This window comes from Ursus arctos, unplaced genomic scaffold, assembly GCF_023065955.2.
Source record: "Ursus arctos isolate Adak ecotype North America unplaced genomic scaffold, UrsArc2.0 scaffold_18, whole genome shotgun sequence".
NCBI classification, from domain to species: Eukaryota; Metazoa; Chordata; class Mammalia; order Carnivora; family Ursidae; genus Ursus; species Ursus arctos.
Window position 1 is genome coordinate 27003106 of NW_026622852.1, and position 19160 is coordinate 27022265.

Below are 19160 nucleotides of genomic sequence, written 5' to 3' on the forward strand. Positions count from 1 at the left end.
TCAGCTTCCTCAGCTTCTAAAGGAGGAAAATAAACAGCAACCAGAAAGGGTTTGTTACAAGGATTAAATAAGTCAAAGTATTTAACTGGTAAACTCTCCAGGTATCATACCATCATAAGCTATACGATATTCCATTTCATTATATGGTATTGTGTGCGCTGCTGTGTGTGTGTGTGTGTGTGTGTGTGTGTGTGTGTGTGTGTTTAAACAGGCTTTCCAGAGTCATCAAGCCCACCTCCTCATGCGCCAGCCTCCTGAAACCACTGCCCCAGCCCCAGACTACACAAGCACAGGTCTCCCAGCTTTCGGTCTTCCTCTTGTCTACCTGGCGCCCTCTTACTCACACCCCTCCCCAGCCATTCCCTGTGCAGCTCTTCAGACTGCCCTGTGCGAGGCTCCTGCCTCATCTCTACCCCTCGGGCACTCTCTGAGGATGTAAATAATGAGGGTAAATAACATGTGCCAAGAGCTGTCCAAGACCTCACGCACGAGTCCCCGTCTGCCCTCACCCCAACTCCACATAGAGCACACTAGCATCTCCATCTTCCTCTCGTGGATGGGGAAACGGAGGTTCAGTGGGGTTGGGCCACTTAGTCAGATCACACAGCCTGTACGTGCAGGCACTAGCTTCCAGAACCAAGCCAACTCCAGAGACCTCACTCTGAACCACCTTGCCATGTGGCCAATGCAGGTGACCAGCACGGTGCCACCTGAGTTCCCAGACAGGCTGAGCATGAAGGGGAGCGGCAGGCATCCCTGAGAGTGAGGTCCCAGCCCTTCCTCCCAGGAGGGACATTCACGAGCTCAGAAGCATTAAAGTCTGCGTTTGAATACCCCCTTCTCTCTTCAAGACAGATCTAGGAGACTGGAGAATTCCTGTCCTCTGTTGCACCAAAAGGGAAATATTAATTTGCTTGTTTGTAGGGGAAAATTCTTACAATACAACCCAGAATTAATAATTTATTACAAAGATTTCTTAGCTCCTCAGGCAGAAGTTCTAAAAGTGATACAAATTGTTATTTTGATTACTTTAATGGGATTTTCCCCTTAAAGCCTGAGCTCATTTGCTGGTGTAATTTGTAGCCAGGCAAACAGTAAAAACAGAGCCTAGGGAAGAGAAAGTTTCCAGCAACTCAGCAGGGCAAATGTCCCGCCACTGCAGGTCACATGGCACCTCTGGTGCCGCTCCCATCCATCCCACCTGACAAGTCCGACTTCTCTGCCTCTCCGGAGCAGAAGCCCCCCTGCCTCCTCTTGACCTCCCGCCTGCCCAGCCAGCCCCGATCCCCTTGCCGTCATAACCCCGTCTCTGCCCTGCCGAACCTCTGCTGTGCCAAATGTTCCTTGTCGATAATGATAAAAGCAGCAATAATAGAAGTAACGTTTATGGAGTGTCTGTTACGGGCTGGGCCTTTTGTTAACTTCTCTTCACGTCCATTTCATTTCATCTGTACAACCAAAATGACACAAGAACTGTTATTATTCCATTTGACATATGAGAAAACTGAGGTTAGAGCAGTGGTAAGGCCAAATTGGTGTAAATTAATAACTTTGCACACAAAGTAAGAAAAGTTTATGTCTGTTCTAGAAGTGATGATGCCCCATATACTCAAACCCCAGGAGAGAGAGTCCCACAGACTCTGGAGGTAAGCCTGCAATCACGTATTACCAGGATCTCCCAAGAGGCTCAAAAGTCAGGTAACAGGCTGCAAAGTCACAAAGAGCTGGTTTGGAAGCCTGTGCTCCTCACCGCAGCACTGTGCCGCCTCGAGCAGTCCTCCACACGTTGCTCCCTGACGCCCTCTGCAATGGGAAGCATGCCTTGCTCCGCTCCCCCCACCTTCTGGACAAGGTGGAGGTAGGACAGACCGATTCCATCCAGGCCACTGCTCCACCGCACCATCCAGCCACTTCATCTCCTCGGAACCCCTCACCATCTGCCCCAGACAGTCCCTCCATAGTGTTAATGAGCTGCCTACCTCCCTCCTGACAGATGCCCCCTTCCTGGGGACCTCCCCTGACATCTTCATCTGCTTTCAAGCTCACTGAGCACACCTCTTTGACTCCATTGATCTTAACCTCCATTCTCCTGCTTCAGCCCCATGGATGGCCATGGGTAGGATGTTATCCTGTCCTTTAGATCTGGTCCACCTGCCAGACCTCAAACCTCTAAGCACCTTCTGAACACACTCTCATCCTGATGAGCCAACTCCCGCCAGGAAGGCCGAACAGTTACAACAGGTGGATAAAGTTGTCTGTCCTCTTGGTGGCCCGAAATGATAATAGCGTGGCCAATTCCCTTACTCCACCCCTAGAATTGTCTGTATTTCCCTAAAAAGCACTGACACTGAGCTGCATGATGTGATGGTCTTCAATAAATTCACCCTTCTGTTTCATAGCCAAGTTATCAGGAAAGAATCATCAAACCCATCTCTTCTCCAAAGCGGACGAGAGGAAAGGCAACAACATTGGTCATAGAATGCCGAAGCTCAGAGCTGGAAGGGACCCTAGTGGTCATCTCTTCCAAAGCCGCATCCAATGCTTGAAAACTTTCCTAGCCTTCCTCCTACGTGGCCGCACTGCCCATGCCAGACACTCCCAGCAACAGGGAACCCAAAGCCCAATCCACATGTGGGCAGTTCTGTCTGGAAGGTTTCCTTTGTCTGATTTGAAAGCTGCCCATAACTTCCACCTAGGTCCTGGGCCTGCCCACTGGACCCACAAATACATCTGCTCTCCCTCCATAAGAACCCTTCTGAGATCAGACTACACTCTCGTGTATCCATTGAGTTTTCTCTTCTCCAGGCCAACCAGTTCCAGTTCCTCCACAAGTGCCTCCAGACAGGTCTCGGGGTGGGATGCGGGAGAGTGAATGTGGGGGGTAAGCTAAGTGGTGGTTTAAGGTATAGGCCCCGGACTCTGACTGCCTGGCTTTAAGATCTGGCTACAGATGTTTCCACCGATGGGTCTTTGGACAAGTTGTCCTCTCTCTTCTCAGTTCTCTCCTTTGTAAAATGGGAACAATTGTACACCACCTCCTTCGTAGAGCAGGGAGAGAGTAGGTAAGGAGCTACACAGAGTTCCGCACAGTCCCTGGCACATACTAAGGGCTTTATAAATGCTAGATCTTAGGTCTAGTCCCTTCCCCCACCCGGTCACCCCTCTGGTCATGTTCCAATTAGTTGCCATCCTTCCCAAGGTAAGGCACCCACCTGGAGTCCTACACCACAGGTGTGGTCTGACCAACACAAAAGAAAGCAGTCTGGATTCTGCTTTCGCTGGCAGCCACATGACAGAATTCACAGACAACGAAAACCCCTAGATCTTTCTCACCGGTGCTTCTGTTTATCTTCATGTCCTCTCACTTCAATTTTCTGAAATATCACTCATATAACTATGGAGTTATTATTTATGAAACCACAGATTCCTTCCTATCCCAGGCCTGTCCACTCCCTGCTATCACTGTAACTAGTCATCCACTGCTATTTTTAGAACATACATGTCTAGAAATTCTTCTTTCATTAGTCAACGTCGGCTCTCTAAGGAGACACAGATTAGGGGAGCAGCAGGTTTCTTTTTGTATGATTCTGTCCTGTTTGAATTTCTCGCAAACGTATGTGCTACCTCTTCTTTGCCTTATTGGAATTTGCTACTCTTTTTGTAACTGCTTGACGTGAATGCTTAGCTCGTTTTATCTTTTTAAAAACAAACTGCATTTAAAGCTATGCATTTCCCTCTAAGTACCACGTTAGCTTCACTGCACAAGTTTTGATATGCAACATTGTTATTTGGGGGGGGGGTCGAGTTTTTTTGGTTGTTCAGTTCTAATATTTCATCATTTCTGTTAAGATTCCTTTTTTGACCCATGAAAGTTTTTTTTTAGAAAGTTGATTTTCTGGGGCGCCTGGGTGGCTCAGTTGTTAAGCGTCTGCCTTCGGCTCAGGGCGTGATCCCGGCGTTATGGGATCGAGCCCCGCATCAGGCTCCTCCACTGGGAGCCTGTTTCTTCCTCTCCTGCTCCCCCTGCTTGTGTTCCCTTTCTCGCTGGATGTCTCTCTGTCAAATAAATAAATAAAATCTTTTTTTAAAAAGTTGATTTTCTTTTTTTCAAACATACAGAAGATTGGAGGCTATGATTTGTTTGGACTATTAATTTTCAATGTTAGCACACTCTGATCAAAAAACATGGTCTATGATGCAAATTCTTGGTATTGTTGAGATTTGCTTTCACAACTAGCACAAAGTCAATCTCTGTAAGTGTTCCTTCCACATGTGTTTGAAAAGTACGTGTAGTCGTTAATTGTTGCCCTTTTCTATGTCTACTTGATCAAACATATTATGTTGTACAGAGCTTATAAATATGCAAACCAATTTTTCGTCAGCTTGACGTATCCATTAGGAAGAGGGGTATGTTAAAGTCCCTAAAATATATTATGGGATTTTTAAAAATCAGTTCTTTGACATTTTTTGCTTTAAAAATTTTGAGACTCTCTTGCTAAGGACATATAGTTTCAGGATTGCTGTATCTTCCTATGGATGCTCCTCGATCCTCTTTGTCTCTGCAGATCCTTTGGGCCTGAAAGTTCATTTCATCTGAAAGTGTTAACGCCCTATCACGTTTGATTTGGTTAGTATTTGCCTGGTCTGTGTTTTCCTATCTCCTTATTTGCAGTCTTTGAGTACTATTTTGTTTTAGGTTCATTCCTATAAGCAGCATATTTCTGGGTTTTGGTTATTTCTCATATCTTCTGTATTATCTGACAAATTCAATCTATTTGTATTTATTGAGACTAATCAAATGTTTGTATTTATTTTTATTATCTACCAATTTTGTATTTTTAATTTACCATGCTTTTTTCTTCTTTCTTCTTCTCTCCTGTCTTCTGTTGGATCCACTGAGTATTCTGCGTATCTCTTTTTGCCTCAGCTGATTTGGAACTTAAACATTCCGTTACCATGACTGTAGTGATTACCTTCATGTGCTCATCTCCATCGTTGACACAACCAAATCCAAAGCTTATCAATATATCTATCCTCCTCCTGAGTAATACAAGGATCTTAGAGTTTTTAATTTGGATCAGCTCACTCCCAATATTACATATTATTATTGTACGTTTTTCTATTGGTTTTTAAACACACCAAAATTAGTCATTATTTCTACCATCAGTAATTTAGATTATCCTTTGTTTATCGAGGTGTTTGGTTACCATTGCTCCTTAAATCCCATCCCTTCCTTCTGTGTTTCATATTCTTCCTGTAGGCAACATATAGTTTGGTCTTGTGTGTTTTTTCCATCCACTCTGACAATCTCTGTCTTTTCATGGGTATATTTAGACCATTCACATATAAAGCAAGCATTGTTCTAGCTGGATTAATATTTACTATGTTTGTAATTGTTTCCTATTCATTGAACTTGTTCTTTGTTTCATTCCCTTCCCTTTTTCTTCTTTCTCTGGGTTTAATTAAATATGTTCTAGGATTCCATTTTATCTGCTTCACACTATTGAAACATACACTTCAATATGTTTAAGAGGGTAATTTCTACATTACATGTTTTTTACCACAATTAGGAAAAAAATTTAAAGTTAAAAAAGTTTTAGTTTTCCGCTTTATCTGTTGTTGTAACGACTTCCACGCTCTTCGTATGCGCGAGCTAAAACTGGAGGTCTCTCGCGGCCTTTTTCCTGAAGTACATCCTTCAGCAGTTCAGCAAGAGTCTGTGAGGGGTAAACCTTCCGTGTATTTGTCTGAAAGTGTCTATTTGCCTTCGCTGTTAAATGATCATTTATCTGAATGCAGATCAACTGTTATTACCTCTTAACACTTACAGATCTTCTATCTTCTGATTCCTACCGATGCTGAAAAAGAAGTGTTGTGTCAATCTGAAAGTTATACTTTCTCTCTGGTTGCTTTTATAACTTTCTCTTTGGCGCTGATGTTCTTCAATTTCACGACTGCTTTGCCTAGACGTACGTTTATTTTTATTTAACTTGCTTGGAATTTAGTATGTTTCTTCAATCTACTGACACATGTCTTGTGAAAGTTCTATTCCATATACTCTTTGGCCATAATTTCTTCAAATATTGCTTCACCTCTATTTTTTCCTATTTATTTTTCCAGAGCAACTCTTAGATACATGTTGGACCTTCTCATGAAACTCTGCTTTATCTGTTACCCTCTCTTTCTTTCTTTCTTTTTTTTTTTTTTAAAGACTTACTCATTTGACAGAGACAGCATGGGGAGGAGGGGCACAGGGAGAGGGGGAAAGAGAATCTCAAGCAGACTCTGCACTCAGCATGGAATCTGATATGGGGCTCGATCTCACAATCCTGAGATCATGACCTGAGCCAAAATCAAGAGTTAGATGCTTAACCAACTGAGCCCCACCTAGGCGTTCCATGTAACCCTCTCTTCCCTACTTCCCAACTCCTTAGACTTCTATACTGCATTCCCAGCACTTTCCTCAGCTCTGTCCCCCAAATCTCTAATTTTGTACTCAGCTGGGTCTTATCTGGTATTTAATCCATGAATTCAAGTTTAAATTTTGATGACTAATAAAATTTTTATTTACAGAAAATGTCTTTGGTTCTTTTTCTAATCTGAGTATTCCTTTTTCATGGTGTCTTATCCTTTTGTAGTGTTTCCAGTCCCTTCTTCGTCTCTGTAGACATTTTATAGTTTCCTTCAGATTGTCTGTTATTTTAGGATCTTGCAGTACTAATTCTGGTTACATCTCCATTTCCTCCTCATTTCCTTGTGTGGTTTGCAACTTTTTAAATTGTGAGGTCATCTTCAGTGGTTATTGTTTCTTCTGCAGACACATTATACAGACTAGATTGTGGAAGGATCTGGGAGAGGGTTTTTCATACGCTTCTGTTAGGCATCTCGAGGATTTCACTGATAGAAGCCCAGTTTTTATATTAATTTCTCTTCTTGAGTTTCTTGGGAATAATATAAAGTGAGATACTTTATATATATGCCACATACTTGTATGTGGCATAGGCTTGAGATTTTAATCTCCCATGGGAAACTTCTGCTCCGAGTCCCATGCAGAATCAAAATTTCTAGGGCTTTCGTCAGCCTGGAGGCAAAATGTGCCTATTGCTCATTACGGGAAAGTGCCACCCTTCCAGGTTTCAAGTTTTTTGCAGAAGTTTCAGTTCCAACTCCCACATCACACAGGTTTAAGGCCATATCTTCGATCTCAGCACCAGCATCAACGCTCCCAGCCCCTGTTCACTAGAAACTATCTCCAGAACTGGTAAGTACCCTGGGCCCCTGCGACATTTGCTCACACACTTAAAGTTCTGGCTCTGAGCTCCTTCCTAATTTCCAGCTCCCAAGGATTTCCCTATCTCTAATTCAACCTGATATATATCAAAAATATTTTGTTGCTATATTTGATCCAGTATTTCTATTGTTGGAGGAGAAAGGGGTGCCTGTAATAACTAAGACCTTGTTATCAGAACCAGAAATCTATGTGGGTTTTGTTTTGGTTTTTGGTTTTGTTTTTTTTTTTTTTGTAATTTACAAAACAGTAAAGTTTGATTTTCTTAAGAGCTTTGTAAATAGTCAAATTCCTTAAGCCAAACTTTAAGTGCACTGTCAACACAAACAAGCTCTAGGAGTGGAATAGTCTGTTGTTTGTCTTTTTTTTTATTGCCAATATTGCCTAGCCTTGGGTAGGGGGCAATATCTCTACCCCAAAGTCAATTTCCACACAGTACCTTTGCTGCATCTCTTGCTGTTACTTTATGCCACCGGCACAGCACAGGTGGTCAGTGTCACTGACATGGCATATCTGTAAAGATTTCCTGGATGAATGAATGAATACATGAATGAAAGAACATCCGAGCAAGGTGCAGGCAGCTCTTTGACAATTTGCTTGTAATCTTTAAACTCCACATACACAGAGTTTGCTTGTCATCTAAAAGAGTGGAACGGACAAGAAGAAAAACTAAACAAGTCAAAATAAAAATAAGAGATGGTGGGGCGCCTGGGTGGCACAGCGGTTAAGCGTCTGCCTTCGGCTCAGGGCGTGATCCCGACGTTATGGGATCGAGCCCCACATCAGGCTCCTCCGCTATGAGCCTGCTTCTTCCTCTCCCACTCCCCCTGCTTGTGTTCCCTCTCTCACTGGCTGTCTCTATCTCTGTCAAATAAATAAATAAAATCTTTAAAAAAGAAAAATAAGAGATGGATTTCCAATGTGTGTTTTTCCTCAACACAGAGTGTTAGAGCTGGAATGGATCTCAAGGATGACCCAGTCTAATCCCCCACCTCAAGTGCAGAAACCAGGACCCAGAGAGAAGTGAGTAGCCCAAGAGGCGTCACGCAAGCCCAGGGGCCCGTCCCATGCTTTCACACTATGGCAACCTTGCTCAGTGTTCCCTCAAACATTCCTTGATCTTGCAAAACAGGGACAATGGTTTTTCTTGGGAAGCCACTCTTCTGCTTGACTCACAGGAAGAGAAAGAACACTCAGAAAATTCCATTGTTCAGAAAATATTTTAAAAGCTGTTCAGGAAGAAATGGGCATCCTAGGCAAGACTCTAAGGAGTAGAGTAAGTCAGAAAGGTTGAAGCCCCAGCATCCCTGTAGTTTCACCTTTGGGTCACTTTGAGATGATGACAACAGAAGGATAAGGGAAATATGGCTGGTCTAGAGGCACCCAACTCCTCTGGAGATCTAGGGAGCAAGAATTCCAGCACAGTCCTTGCTATTACCTCATTCCGAAGGCAAGATGACAACCAAGTTAAATCTTGCTTGCATCTCGGTGTTCGGGAAGGGGTTTCTACCCCCTCTCCACATGCTGGGAAGAACTGGGAAGAGAATTCCTGTCCTTCTCCTTGCTGCCACCACCCTCTCCACTCTTATGGCTCCTTCCATGGGAAGAGTCACTCATTAGACTGGTCAAAGCCCAGGACATTCATCGGGTTACCTCCACCACGCCTTAGGGTCAGAAGTCTTCCTCTGGGGGCGCCTGCATGGCACAGTCGCTTAAGCTTCTGACTCTAGGTTTCGGCTCAGGTCGTGAAGTCAGGGTCGTGAGATCGAGCCCCACGTCGGGCTCCGCGCTCAGCTCTAAGTACGCTTCAGATTCTCTCTCCTTCTCCCTCTGCCTCTCCCACTCATGCTCTCTCTCACTCTCTAATAATAAATCTTTAAAAAAAAAAAAAAGTCTTCCTCTGGCATCAGGCTTCCAGGTACAACTAGGTCAGAGAGTGCCTGCTTCCCATGAGAAGGCCCAGCCGTGCCCTCTCAGTTCCATCCCGTCCATCTGCAACTGTGCGGGTAAGCCGTCTGCGTCTTTAATCTCTATAACATATGCCTCTTCCTTCCTTCAACGTCCCTAAGTTCCTGCACACCAAGCCCCCATCAGAGAAGTCAAATGCAAAACTACTAACTTCTCCTCCTCATCAAGAGTTGAGTTGATGTTGAGGTACGTTCCTTTTTTTTTTTTTTTTAATATTTTATTTATTTATTTGACAGAGAGAGCGAGAGAGCACAAGCAGGGGGAGCAGTAGAGGGAGAGGGAGACGCAAGCTCCTTGCAGAGCTGGGAGCCCGATGTGGGACTCAGTCCCAGGACTCCGGGATCATGACCTGAGCTGAAGGCAGACGCTTAACCAACTGAGCCATCCAAGTGTCCCTCTGAGGTACATTCTTATAGAACCAAACCCTCTGGTAGGGCATTTTCCCTAAGGTACCCGTGGGCGGCAGGAAGTCACCAAGCCCCAAGATAGTAGCACAACTTCCGAGCATCAGACTGGAAAATCTAGGAATGCTGCCCTAGACCGTCTGCGATTTTTCTCGGTTTAACTTGGGCTATCAGCAAGGCTGCCTTCTCAAGCCCTGTGGTGAGGGCAGGCGAGCCCCTGCAGAAATGCACTGCCAAGCACGTGGGCATCACACCGCCCCGGAGGACGGAGCCTTGTGAAACTGGCTGTGGCTCTTCTGCACGTGTTGCGGAGGACTGAGCCCAGGGCCTCCACAGGGCCCCCCACTGCAACCCCTGTGACAATTTCCTTTCCACTCTGTCAGAAAAAGCGTGGCCTCCTTTGGGGAATTGTCCTGTTTTCCCCCTGGTGGACGATGAGAAGCTCACAACGGACGGCTTCCCACTTTGGACCATCAGAAAGCTCAGAATCAAATCTGAGCTCAACTCTAGTAACCTGGGGGCCTGGCTGCAGAGCTGGGGGCCTTAAGAGTAGGCGGGGGGACACAGAGAAGCAGAAAGGAGGGGAGAGAAGCCGTGCATCACAGGCCACAATTTCTGGTCTAGAGTCCAGACGGGAGAGCAGGCCCACCCCACACAGGGCTGACAACTGTCTCCAGGGATACAGTGACCTCCAGGGGTACAGCGACAGGGTCTGGACCTTGGCAACAGCCTCCAGGTCCCCCGACCCTTCAAGACTCCCCATTGCCGCAGAATAATCAAACCTGTATTGGACTGGGTCCTGACAGTCTCTGGATTGCAATCTTGCAGAGGCTTCTCCTTGCTCTCAAGACAAAATTCAAGGCCTGGCCCTAGTCCCTATCTGGCGCCCACCACCCCACCCCTGCACCACACGCCACTTTCTGCCGTCCATGCTTACCAGCCCCACGGGGCATTTTTGGTTACTGGACCACACTCTTTCCAGCCTCAAGCCTTTGCATAGGCTGTTCTCTCTGCACAGAACACTATTCCCACCACACTTCCCCTTCTTGAGCTCAAAGATGCCTCCTCAGAGAGACATTCCCTGACCCCCCCATCTAGATGAGGTCCCACTCTTCACCCTTTGGTCTTTCTCTTCCGAGCACCCATCACACTCTGTGATGCTTCGTAATGACACCCTATTTTTACCGATGTAATCATTTTGTCCACATCTGTCTCCTTTGCTGTAGGGTACATTCTGGGGAGCACGTTTGTCCTTGTTGCTGCTGTGTCCCAGCACTTAGCACAGTCCCTGGCGCAGGGAAGGTGCCCAATAAACACCCTGCTGAGTGAAACCACCCAATCAATCAGGAAGTGTCTGCCATGCAGAGGAAAGGGCACGGACTCCAGACGACTGTCTTCACCCGTAAACAGCAGGGAGCGGAGAATATGGCTGAGTTACTTCATCAGGACGCGTTACGTAGTCTCGCTCTGCCTCGGTTTCCTTATCTGCCCCATGAAGATCGGACTGCAGACATCCTCTACTTCCCAGAGCCATGGTGAGCGACAGTCCCACGTAAGCGGCTGTGGGGGTTTTCAATTAGCGATTCCTTTATTAAGTTACACGTCACGCGCCAGCCCCCCCCGCAAGCTCTGGCACGTGTGGGCAGGACGCGGGTCTGTTTCATCCTCCTCTTCACCCTCCTTCCCTGAGGCAGAGGAGGCCCAGGACCGTGCGTGGGCAGCGAGGCTGGCAGCGGCCTCACCACCCAGACTTCTGGCCCTGGCTTCTTCACCAAGAGCCCCCACCCTGCTCTGTGCATGAAGGGAGCTGGGGTCATCGCCAGCCTCCCGAGACGTGGCAGCCCCAGCCTCTTGTGCTCAGGGCCACGGCCCCTGTGACCCAGGCTGGCCAGCCCTGGTGAAAGTCCCTGGGGGGCATTTCCCTTGAGTGTCCCTTCCACCCTGCAGCGTTAAAGGTCTCCTTTTGTTGCCTCCCCTCTTCCTTTCCCTCCTCCCACCAGAGCCCTCTTGCTCTTCTTACCCTTAGAATTATTCTTTCAGGTTGGAAGAGCCTTGACATTTAGCTAATCAAGTCCTCAGTGGATTCTTAAACTTCTAATACAGCACATATGAATAAGGATAGATTCTACTTACATGCCTCTGGTGACAGGAAGCTCACTACTTCACAAGGAGTCCCACACCGCTGGTTAGAAAGCTTCGGCTATTAGAAAGTTCTCTTAGCCTACCTCCTTCCCTGCTCACATCCCCAAGTCTTCCCTTCTTCGACCAAATAGCCCTAACTTCTCCAGTCATCCCTCTCCTGGGAAAGAATTTCCAAGGGTCTCTTCTAAACACTCTCTACTTCATCTGCAAAGGAGGAGCTGGCCCTGAGCACAGCCTTGGGAGGGGAGGACCGGGGAGAGCCGAGCAGAAGCAGGTCTAGAACACTGGAACAGTAGAGTCACCGCCCTCAGACTTCTGCTCCTCCTTCCAAAAGCCACACTGGGTTCTGTGGCAGCCCCACTGCTTTCTAACTCGTGCTTGCCCCCCAGGATGAGTACACTGAACCCCCAGGTGTGTTCCCAGGAAACTGGTCACCTGTACGAATCAGTGGGCAGCCAGGCTGGGCTGCACCTGGGACAGCCCTGGTGGCTGGCAGCTCGGACCCTGGAGCCAGGGATCTGGCTTGCAATCTTGGCCGATCCACCGCTAACCTCCCTAAGCCTCAGCCATCCCACCTGCACAACGGGGAAGTAGCGCCGCTCTGACTTTGTAATGAGATGGGGCAAGGAAGGTGCTCTCGGAACAGAGCCAGCACGGGGGGAACGATGAATACACCGTCGCTGCAGCAATCACTACGGTAATGATCAGAACCTGATGCTTTCACGAACTTACACACGAAGCAAGTCCACGCGGACTGAAGTGGGTCACTGAAGGCCTCCCAGGGCCAGCAGGACTCCTGGTGGCCTGGCCAGGGGAGATTTAGAAACAGACCAAAGGGAAACGGTGAGCAGGCCCTTGGAGTGAGAACAACATTAAGAAAGTCATAGTAATTGCAGTACCTGCCGCCCTGCGTGCTCGCGGCCATCCCCGCTATTCACGCGCTCAGGCACACACACGCGCGTGCACACACACACCAGCCCGCGGTCCGCGGCCCCCTCACACGGAGGAGGAGCCCAGCCCACAAGGGGCAGTGAGAGGTCAGGCCTGGCCACAGCCAGAGCATCCTGGGGGCCAGCAGAGGGACGTGGGGTGGTGGTGAAGGGTCATGATGGGAATGAAGGGCTGGGGCTGGGGTCTCCAGTGCGAGAAACCATGAGGGGCTCCTAAGTGAGGATGGGCTTCCAGAAGAGAAATCTAACAGGAGCAACATGGGCAGGGCAAAAGGCAGGAGGCCCCGTGACGGTAGCTTCCAGGTGAGCACAGTGGTCCAGGCCACAGACGCAGGGCTCTTCGGGATACACTACCCCCAAAAGCAAAGCCAGACTTCCTCACCTCCACATTCCTCTGGGGTCTGGCTCACCTCCTACTTCTCCAGCCCCATTATCCCTGACTGCCTTTCATTCCTCGTACATCCCAACCGCCCAGATCGGCTCACAGTCCCCTGCCATACCTTTGCCCACACAGTTCCTCCCCTAGAATGCCCCCTCCAGCCAGCTCCACCATCTCCACAGATCTGGATTCTGCCCATCCTTCAAGATACAGCACGAACGGCACCTCCTCCAGGAAGCCTTCCCCCTTCCTCAGCCCAGCATACTTGTCTCCTCACTCCCACCTCCTTCTGGTGGGCCCGGACTCACTACAGAGGAACGTGAGCTCCCTGAAGCCAGCAACATGCCCTGCACCTCATCTTTCTCCCCACCATCCCAGCCCTGTTTCTGACTCAGGTAGGACTGCAGACCATCCCCGTTGACCAAGCTCAATGACGCTCAAAAACACAAACCCCTTTCCAGGAGTAGGACACGCACAGGAAGAGGCCGTGCCCGGCCCAGGCCCACCAGCCTGGAGAAGTCCCACCATGCGGAGGGCACAGCAGCACAAGCAAGCAGGAGGCATTTCTGGTGGCTTTCTCCTTTAGACAAGGGACAAGCCTTCTCCCGGTTTAACCCCCCATGACCTTTGAACTTCCCGGGAGGTCAGCAGCACGTCCCCTTCCCCAGCTGTCTTTCTGTCTCTGGCCCGATGGGAGGGAGGGCCCTGGGCTGGTTCCATTTTGCGCCCGTATTGATCTGTTGGCAGCAATGGGCTGGATAATTAGCCAGGAATTAGGGTTTCTATTACAGCCAGGAGGCTGCTCCAGCTGATTTATCACCTGAATAATTTACTGTGATTGAAAGGAAATTAAAATGAACTCCATTTGACAACTGTGAGCTTTTATGGGCTTTAGTGAAGGCTCAAAAGCCAGATTAATAGCCTGGTGTTGGTTAATAGTCTGCCGAGAGTAAATACAGCAGGCTGTGCTCGCCTCAGCCTTCCTGCCGAGGCCGGAGGACGGAGCGGCTCCCACGGCCACAGCGTCACCGCCAGTTTCACTGAAACGAACATGCACGCCACCAGCTTTTTTTCTTTTCTTTTCTTTTTGTTTCCTGCTCTCCTTCCGGGTGATGTTTACTCCCTCCACATGTAGGGAAAACAGAACTGCTTTCTCAATAACCGCTTTGAAAAGGAAGCGTTTCATTGCTCCAGAAGTGGGAATGCATGACACCCAGGGCCCAGGGTTTACTAAGTTTCCACACAAAAGCCAGAAGCCTGGCCTACCCACCAGGGCCGATCTTGGTGGGAGGAGCGTCAAGGTGGGGGTGGGCGTGACTGGCAGGACGCCCAGCTGGCCTCAAAGACGAATGTTCTTCCCACAAGTGGGTGCGCTGGGTAATTCAGGGGGATTGGACCACCCAAGCCCATGGCGAAACTCTGAGGATTCTGGAATAACAGACAGACTCTGGCCGCAAAAGGCCAGTTCTGAGAACCAGCCAGTTAGAAAACGCTCCTAGAATCTTTCGGGGACAAGGAGGCCCATGCAACCATTCAGCACAAGATGAGGACAGAAGACCCCGAAATCAAATCCCAGCTCTGCGGCCTCCACAAGTCCTGGAAACTCCCCAGGCTGAACGTGGGGTAAACAATCTGGGGGGGAAAATGTACCAATCTGTAAAACGGAGCCCAATAATCTTACCCACACTGTTTAGTGGGCACTTAAATCGAGAGCCGAAGGAGGAGAGAATGGACATAAAAGTCCCTTGCAAACCATACCACGCATGCGTGAGTGAGGAAGACCACAGTTGTGCAGCTGTTGGTGTGCAAATTCACAGGTGCTGCTGCCACAGGTATGGAAACTGAGGTCCAGAGAAAAAGCATCCCGCCCGACAGGGCAGAGCCGGGACTCGGGTGGACTCAAGTCAAACTCCCTCAACCCCAAGGCCAGGAAAAGTTCTTCCTTCTCCACAGGCTGCTCAGTGAAACCAACAGCAGGACCCCACCAAGGCCACTAGACCGTGGAGACCCGGATCTGCTCACATAGAGCGGAGATGTGCCCCTTGGCTGCCAGAGATCCAGGCCCCCTTCTGGGTGCCACCACCAGGCCATGCTGCACTGGGGCTCACAAGGCCAGGCAGAGAGTGGGCATGAGGGGGCTCAAGGAGCTCGTACCCTTGACACGCACCCCTTCCTGGGCTGTGGCCCCTTGCTTTGGCTGTCATTTGTCCAGTGACTGGGAACCGGGAGCGAGGGTATGTCATTCATAGTCCAGTGCCTGTGTGTGTGCCTGGCAGCCCCGCGGCCTCACCTTCCATCTCTCCTCATTACGGCACATTACGGGGAGGTGAAGCAGATTAACCAGAAAGCTCTGAGTCAGTCATTACCCCGCCACACGTTCGCCTGCACGCCCCGCCTTGGAGCCCACACAGACACAGGCCCGCGGTCGTGTCCGCGCCGTTCTGAAGGACACTGCACAGCCAGACTGCTAGGAACAGGGCCCTGGCGGGGTGTGTAATGCAGGGCTCCTCCCTGCTGGGCCCCATCTCTACATGAGCCTATCAGACCTGTCCCCCAACATTGCCTCCTCTGTAACATCTCGCTCCTCTGCTCCCAACTGAGGCAACCTCCTCACTCATCAGGGCCCACAGAACCTTCTCCCTCGCCTTGCAGGTTCTGAACCCATGTCATATTGCCCCTGGGAGACTGTGGGCAGACAGAGCTGATGCCTGACTCATCCCTGCACCCCCTGGGTGCCTGGCACTGTGCCAGCCTCATAGCCAGCATGCAAGAAATATGTTGGATAAATGAGCATATAAATGTCTGAGCAAGTGAGTAAATACATGGATGGCTTCTGGACTCCCAATTATGAAGCCCTACAGTCTCTGCCCAGATTTCCCGGGCATTCTAAGTTAAGTGAAATATGACGCAGACCTGAGCTTCCATGAGAATCACGTGCAACACAGGGAAACCCAGTCTCTTACACTGAATGTCTACATTAAATGTACAGGAGCTTCATACAGGCACCCGAGGCTTCATGCAGTAGAGGCCAGGCTGAGTGTAGAGGCCTGAACCTCACTCTTCACCATTCACTCACTGTGTGACCTTGGACACACCCTGTCCCCTCTCGGGGCCTCTAAAAGATGAGGGGGCTGAAAGCTTGTCTCTGCAATCTCTGCTAGCTCTAAAATCACGTGACCTTGTCAATGGTTAGAAAATAAATGTTCTCCCGGCTCTGGAGGGAAAGGTAGGCCTCATCCAAGAAGTCTCCTTTTCTTTCTCCTGCTGCGTCAGATGGAATGTGACTCTGGCCATCTCTCAGAAGGGCTCTGAGCAGTGGGAGAGGCTGTGATGCAAACAGACTGTTCTCCTGAAAGTTCAAGATCCAGAGCCGGTGCGACCAGCTCTGTCCAACACGTAGGACCCCCTCGTTCCCAGAGGACACTTCACTTGTAGGAGAGAGACCAAAGTCTTAACCATGGTCTACAAGACCTGGCCCATCTCCCCAGCGTCACTTCTCCCCACACCCTTGTGCCCTGAAGCACAGCCACACTGGCTCTCTTGGCTCTCTTCCATTCCTCACTCCTGCTATGCCCCCTCTTACCTCCAGGCCACACATCTGCTATTCCTTCTGTTAGGCACACCCCTTCCCGATGTCCCTTCTCCTGGCTCTGCCCTACACCTTGGGGCTCAGCACGAACACATTTCCCCCAGGGGGCCATTGTGGCCTCCAGGCTGGCTCAGCCTCTGCTTTATTCTTTCAGAGAACCTCAGACGTCCCCACCTCAGCACCCAAGACATCTGTAATCTGTGACGCTTTGGGTTATTCTTACTGACGGTGGTTCTTCCACACACCTGCAGGCTCCCTGAGGACAGATGCAAGCCTGTCTTGTTCACTAAAGTACCTAGTGCCTGGCTCCATGCTTTGCACATAGGTGACACTCCTCAATGTTTGTTCAGTGAATACATGACTGGCTGTGTGGTGTCAGGCAAGTCTCTCTGCTTCTCTGGGCCTCAGTTTCCCCATCTGAAAACAAAGTGGCTAGATGGTCTGTGAAAGCCCTCACGGGAGCTGTTCAGAGAGCCAGACTGTCATAGGATGGTGGCCCTTGAGGCTTTGCTCCCTCCTCACTACTCAACATCCCGTCTGGCATCTTTCCTCACCACGGGAGCTCATGCAGGCAGCCTACATGGTTTGGAATGGTTCTGTGGGAAAACTTCACAAGTGCCATCTAATGAGCATGTAGAGGAAGCTCGGCGGGGCCAGTCTCCCCCGCCCGTAGCAGCTAGCCAGGTTTCTCGGACGTGCCCACAGCTGGGTGCTCTCTGCAGGCAGGAACCGTATCTGAGCTGTCTGTGCCTGCCAGGTAACCAGCCCAGACTGGGCATCAGGAAATAGCGTCCTGAGCTGGATCTGGTACTTGAGGGACCTTATCCGGGCCCCAGAAGCCTCTCACGGGGCAGAGCCTTTCTGGCCCCGTAGCCAAGGCAGTGACTGCATCTCTGTGCAGGGTTAGCAGGGGTCATCCTCCTACTTCCCTCCCTTCTTGCAAATGACCCAGCTGGGAGTTTGTCCAGTGACACCCTTCTTCATTTCCAGACTCTAAAAGCATGCCAGGGGGACCTGACAGGTGGGCTGACAGTGGGGCACACACTAGCACCATCATAACGTGGCGTATGGCCGTATTTCCATCTTCACCCTGACTGACAGGCTAATGACCCAAGACCAACTCGAGTGGCCCTGAAATCATGACACCACCCCTCCCCGTGCAAAGAGCCTGAGGAAAGGACACCATGCAGCAATGGCAGAGCAGCCCAACCAGTCATGCCACCGCCCCCGCCCCCACCCCACCAGGCTGGCCCGGGAGACAAAGGCACCAAGGCAAGAAGCTGCTAGAACCCCAGACAAGTCCTCCTGACCCTGTGGGAGGCTGCAACTACCCAGGTTTGGCCGAGAACAACGAGAAGCCGGCCTCGGGATAGAACCTGGCATCCTCGCCCACACCCCGCCAAATGCCTTGTGGGGGGCAAGCCAAGCCTGCGTCCAGCTAGGGGGCTGGCAGACAGTGAGTGGGGCGTCGTACCTGCTCGGGCTTGATGGGCTCGGTGGTGGTGAAGATGTCCGAGTAGTGCTGCCTCTCAAACACGCGGTCCAGCACCTCCAGCTGCTGCTGCGTGAACAGGTCTCCCCGCATCTGCTTCCGGAGGAAATCTCTGCCCGGCAGTGAGTGACCGTTGGGCACTGGAGAATCCTGAATACCTGTGATGAGCAGGAGAGACGAAGGGGGGTGCAGGTTACACGAGTTGCTGAAGGAAGGCAGATCAGACAGTGAGATTGAGAAGAGGGCCTGAGAAACGCCCAAGCCCAGCTCCTCCCCTGACGGAGAGGAAGCACAAGGGGACTCAGACAAGGGGCTCCTCAGCCACTCAGCGCAGCCAGCCTCCCAGAGCCACTTGCCAGGCACCATGGCCAAACCCTTTTTACAGGCATCATCTCTTCTGAAACTCACAATGACCCCGAGGTTGATAATGTTTCCCCCATTTTGCAGATGAGAAAATTGAGGCCTGAGAGATCAGGTAATTTGCCTGAGGATTGGAGCTCAGGTTGACTGGGAGTCTTTTTTTAAAGATTTTTTTATTTATTTGAGAGAGAGAGAGAGCAAGAGGGCTCATGGGGGGGGGGGGCAGCAAAGGAAGAAGGAGCAGCAGACCTCCTGCTCAGTGTGGAACCCTACTCACCGCCCAATCCCACAACCCTGAGATCATGACCTGAGCCGAAATCAAGAGCTGGACGCTTAACCGACTGAGCCGCCCCGGCGCCCCTTGAGCGGGAGTCTCAATCACCAGGGGCCACTGCCTCTTCTGCACTGAAGGTCCCCAGCCCTTGCAGGTACGGTTTCGTCCCAGAGCTGATGCCCTCACCCAGGACATTTGCCCCCACACCACATGACCAGTCAGTAAAGCGCTGTGGCAGGACAGCTGTAGGAAAACAGCCTGCACACAATCCTGGTGGGAGCCCACAAGTCACACAGCCATGACAGACAATTTGA

General features: G+C 49.9%; 1 protein-coding gene across 1 annotated transcript in view; it reads right to left on the bottom strand.

Moving 5' to 3' along the window:
* Positions 1 to 19160, bottom strand: part of PAX5 (paired box 5) — a 92735-nt gene that overhangs the window by 23786 nt on the left and 49789 nt on the right. Inside the window, exon 6 of the mRNA XM_057313532.1 lies at positions 18195 to 18370. Within this exon, the coding sequence (XP_057169515.1) occupies positions 18195 to 18370 (176 nt within the window). The remainder of the gene's footprint in view (positions 1 to 18194; positions 18371 to 19160) is intronic.